The 5,187-nt window shown below is 43.5% G+C and overlaps 1 protein-coding gene across 1 annotated transcript; it reads left to right on the top strand.

The window, feature by feature from the left end:
• Nucleotides 1-634: 634 nt before the first annotated feature.
• pou3f2b (POU class 3 homeobox 2b) lies at nucleotides 635-1,915 on the top strand. The gene has a single exon (XM_071521895.1). The coding sequence runs from the start codon at nucleotides 635-637 to the stop codon at nucleotides 1,913-1,915; it is 1,281 nt and encodes a 426-aa protein (XP_071377996.1).
• Nucleotides 1,916-5,187: the final 3,272 nt, after the last annotated feature.

Below are 5,187 nucleotides of genomic sequence, written 5' to 3'. Positions count from 1 at the left end.
CACAAACGTATTTCCATGCATACACCAACACAAAGCTTCAACAATATTGCAATATTGCAACACTGCCACAAATCCACACCAAACGCCTTTTTCTTTCTAATATAATCTATTTAAAGTTTTCTATTAATCAATACAATATGTGTCTATCTGAAATGGCATCAAACTCCATATTTGATGTAAGAAAAAAGTTTGCATTACCTAGGCTACAAGTTCGAGGTCAAAATATGATGTTGCACACACTTGTCCGTAACAGCAACATTTAATATCACATAAGTCTGTAGAAATACAATCAATCTGTAACAATTCCTTCTCAAATTTCATACCTCAATAAACATATTAAACATCACAATATCAGAGCTATTTTTTGCAATACAGGCAATCCTGGTCTCATGGTGGAACAATCCATGTAGCCTAAACCTTGGTAGCATATTATCAAAGTAAATCAACTCCATCTTACAGTTGCACTGCTGATCCCGGTGCTCCGTCTCTCCATGCTGCACTCCGGCTCTCCGCTTCCACGGGAGCCTCAACTCGCACTTCTCCAACAAAGAGGGTAGTGTTTGTTGAGACTTTCCCGCAGCCAATCGGCGGGCCGTTGCCCTTAGCAACCATGTCCATCATCCGTTCGTGCCCAATGAGCGGCGGGGGCGGGGCGAAGTCCAGGTGCGCCTCGGCGTCCACTTGGCAGAGCGCCTGGGAGCCGCCTGTGGGCAGGAGAGGATCTGTCAAATGCGAGGTTCCTTTAATAAGAGCGACCAGTCCGGCTCCGAGAGTCATGGCGACCGCAGCGTCTAACCACTACAACATCCTCACCTCCAGCGCATCCATCGTGCACTCGGAGCCCGGCAGCATGCAGCAAGCCACGGCGTACCGGGACGCGCAGAGCCTGTTGCAGAGCGACTACCCGCTGCAGAGCAACAGCCACCCGCTCAGCCACGCGCACCAGTGGATCACGGCGCTGTCCCACGGAGAGGCAGCCCCGTGGTCCTCCAGCCCGCTCGGCGCGGAGCAGGACATCAAACCCGCGGTGCAGAGCGCCCGGGACGAGATGCACAACTCCAGCAGCAACCTGCAGCACCAGTCGCGGCCGCCCCACCTGGTGCACCAGTCGCACGGGAACCACCACGACGGCCGGGCGTGGAGGACCACCACCGCGGCGCATATACCGAGCATGGCGACGACGAACGGCCAAAGCCTTATTTACTCCCAGCCGGGCTTCAGCGTGAACGGGCTGATCCCGGGCAGCGGGCAGGGGATGCACCACCACAACCTAAGAGACAGTCACGACGACCACCACAGCCCGCACCTCAGCGACCACGGCCACAACCCGTCCCAGCACCAGCACCAGCCGCAGAGCCACCACGACCACTCGGACGAGGACACGCCGACCTCGGACGACCTGGAGCAGTTCGCCAAGCAGTTCAAGCAGCGGAGGATCAAGCTGGGCTTCACGCAGGCGGACGTGGGACTCGCCCTGGGGACCCTGTACGGAAATGTGTTTTCCCAAACCACCATTTGCAGGTTCGAGGCCCTGCAGCTCAGCTTCAAAAACATGTGCAAGCTGAAGCCTCTGTTGAACAAGTGGCTGGAGGAGGCGGACTCCACCTCGGGCAGCCCGACCAGCCTGGACAAAATCGCGGCGCAGGGGAGGAAAAGGAAAAAACGGACCTCCATCGAGGTAAGCGTAAAAGGTGCTTTGGAGAGCCATTTTTTGAAGTGCCCTAAACCGGCAGCGTCGGAAATTACCAGCCTGGCGGACAGTCTGCAGCTGGAGAAAGAAGTGGTGAGGGTTTGGTTTTGTAACAGGAGACAGAAGGAGAAACGCATGACCCCTCCCGGAGGAGCGGTGCCGGGGACCGAGGATGTGTACGGGGACACGCCGCCGCACCACGGGGTCCAGACCCCGGTCCAATGAACTCTGCCGGACCGCTCCTCCGTTCCGGGACTTGTTTTTCCATTTTTATTTATCCCCAAGGTTATATATAAATCACTGGACTATGAAACGATATAGTGGGTGTTTTATGTATAATAGATGGCAGTGAGTACTTACACAATATCTGCAGTGAATATCTTTGAAAAACCGAATGAGTGAGAGGAGAGAAAAGGACATTTCTTTCCTCTCCAAGAGCAAAAGGAAACATACAGTAAGCCTGTGTTATGTTCTCCGAGGATACATGCCCAGCACTGTGACTCCAGTCGACGCAGTTTCAAGGTGTAGCCCCTATTGTGTATTGAAATTATACTTGACGAAAAAAAAAGAGGAGGGGGGGATCCTGGTTTAAAACTAAAAGCTTCGAGGTTCTTAGCTGAATGGTTTACATTCGCCACTTTTTATATCAAATCCAACACATTTTCCCCCATGCGTAAAAAATACCCACGGCGTTTGGTTTTGTAGCTATAAAGTGTGCGTCCAACGGTGGGGAGGGGGGGCGGAGAGGGGATGGAGGTGGTGGTGGTGGGGGGTGTCAAAGGAGCTGCATTAATGGACTAAACTGGACACCAGTAATAAGGCTGCATCCCAGTCCAGTGGAGTCCAGCTGAGGGTGAGCATCGCCTGAGCCATTTGAGGGGGGTTTGAGTCCCATCTGTCAGTCAGGCGAGAGAGAAAGCCCGGTTTGCATTGAAATTCAGTGTTGCACTGGTAGGATACTGCAGGCCATTCAATTGTTATTTATTCTTTGATGATTAAGGTCAGGATTTAGTTATGAAAACAAACACAGATTATTATTATAATTATTATTATGACATTTCAGTGCAGCTCAGTGGTTAAAATAATGGCATTAGATTGGCCTGGTGGGCAGTGATGTAGTGGTAAATAAAATGTGGGTAAACTATGACCTCCAGTTGGTAATCATCATACGGCAAACAACCATCAATATAAACAAAAAGTCAATTATATTTTCAGAAAAAGCGTTAATTTATGGGTTTTTCCCCCTCAAAAAAGCCTTTCCAGGTCCAAGAAGGGCTCCGTGGCGATGGATTGGATTATCTGGCACTTTTTCCCTACACGATGGGCTATAGATATATATATATAGATATCTATATATATATATATATGTCACCAACTCTCACTGAACGTTTGGATCCACTTTTGTAAATATTGTATAACTTTAACAGTCATGGCTTCATCCCTTTTTTCTTCACTGGGGCACTTTTTGGATTGATGTTTTCAAAACAAAACAGGTATTGGTTTAGTTTTTTTTTTTATTATTTTGTTTTATGTTTATTTTATTTTGAACCCAATTTATTCAACAGCCTACTGCCTTGTATTTCTATAATATTTAACGTTTATTTGTCGCCGAAAATATGGTCGTTTGCGGTGTAATAGTTTTTGTGGCGCGTTTCATTTCGATTCCAAGGATTTTTTCATTAATGTGAATTCAACTGATTTTGTTTTACATTGCCTATAGACTACTGTATTGTCATTTGGCTCAGTGATGTCCTCTCTGACATTACATTATTTTGTTGTGTCCAATCAAAATATAGCCTGTGCTTTAAGGACTGAATTCAAATTAATCGATAATACTGTTTTAGAGGATTGTCCACAAATGAATCAGGCCCAGAAAGGCTAAAAAAGGTGATAACCTATAGCCTAGTATAAACATGATCAATTTGATAACAAATATCAAGGCCATACAATTTATTTCCAAAACACATTTTTCTCAACATTCCAAACACTACAGCATATGATCAAAATTATTATTATTATTAGGCTATTATTATTATTATTATTATTATTATTATTATTATTATTATCATTATTATTATTCCCAAGCTGTTATTTTTTTTATTATTTGTTTGTGATCTTTGCCAAGCATTTCATTTCAGCCATTTTGTTCATCTTGGTCTATATTGCTTTATTATTACTGGGGAAATTGCTCGTAGACTTTTTTTTTTATTTTATTTTTTAGTTTTGTTATTGAGATTGTAATTTATTCTATGATGACTTTTATAGATGACACAAAGTACGATATATATAAAATGGCATCGAGAAGGCTTTTGGGGTATTAGGGTGGAGAGACATATTTTTATTTTTTTCTTTCAGCGGGATTGCCATAGCCTGGACCGTCACAGCTAAATGTATATACATCTTTTCTCCGTAGCTTTGTTTTGTTTTATGCAAACACAGATATCCAGGGACTTGATCTTTCCTCTCATTTTGGAAGAAGCTTTTCCTGAAAAAAAAAAATCTTTTCTTTTCTCCTGTAGAAAACAACAAGCAGACGCGATCATGACATTGAAACATTTTGTCAGTAGCTTTAATTAATCGATCAGACTCATAATTCACTGGAATTCAAGTTGTGGGATGTAGACCTGTAGCAATCCGACGCTGTTTTCTTGTTTTGTTTGTTTGTTTGTTTTTGTTTGTTTGTTTTGTTTTGTTTTGTTTGGTTGTTAAACCAGTTCTTTTTATTTTATTGTTTTTTTTTTATTTTGTTTTCTTTGTTTGTTTGTTTGTTTTTTTGGTTATATTCACTGGATGAACTTGGGGTAGATAAAGCAGAGGTGATAGAAATATGTTTAGGTATTTCATCACTTGACACATGAACAAAGGACTTGCACATTTTTAAATAATGAGGTTGATATTAAAAAGCTTTTTTCCAACGTCGAGGCTAAATGTATTTTTTATTAAGCAAGCTAAACCGCTGTTATAGTGTAACCGAGCTCATGTTATCTCTTTGACAGTCATATTGTTTAAAAATCTGCTTCTTGGTTTTAGCCCATTTGTTTTGGGGAAATGAATGGTTGAAGGAAAATCATGGTTGATGAAGGGGAGATTGTGGGCAGATGATGTGTTGTTCAGCCTCAGGCTGCTTTTAGAGGATTGGGATTGGCTGGGAAACTACAGCCTCCATCCATAGGTTAAACTAGGGGTTCCCAAAGTGGGGTCCGGGGGCCACCAGAGGTCCTAAGGAGGGTTGCAGGGGGTCGAACATGCCAAATGAGAAACAGTTTGATTTCAGTGTTATTTTATTTGAAGTTAGGACAGTGAGAATTTGTTCTATATGTCTATTCTGATCAGAGGTTTCACTTTCCCTATATTACCTCCACACCTACAGTATAAACAGTTATGTTATTCTATACTAAATAATAACCAACTAGCCTACAAAAATCCTCTCAGATGGGTTTCCTCGGGACAAAATCGTATCAAGTAGGCTATGGGCTCTGAGGTCTACTGTGTATCTA

The sequence above is a fragment of the Centroberyx affinis genome, unplaced genomic scaffold (assembly GCF_046629955.1).
Source record: "Centroberyx affinis isolate AG114_WGS23_722 - 3 ecotype Tasmania unplaced genomic scaffold, CSIRO-AGI_Caff_v1 ptg000939l_1, whole genome shotgun sequence".
NCBI lineage: Eukaryota > Metazoa > Chordata > Actinopteri > Beryciformes > Berycidae > Centroberyx > Centroberyx affinis.
Note: the sequence above shows the minus strand (reverse complement) of the source record. Positions and strands in the feature narration are given on the sequence as shown.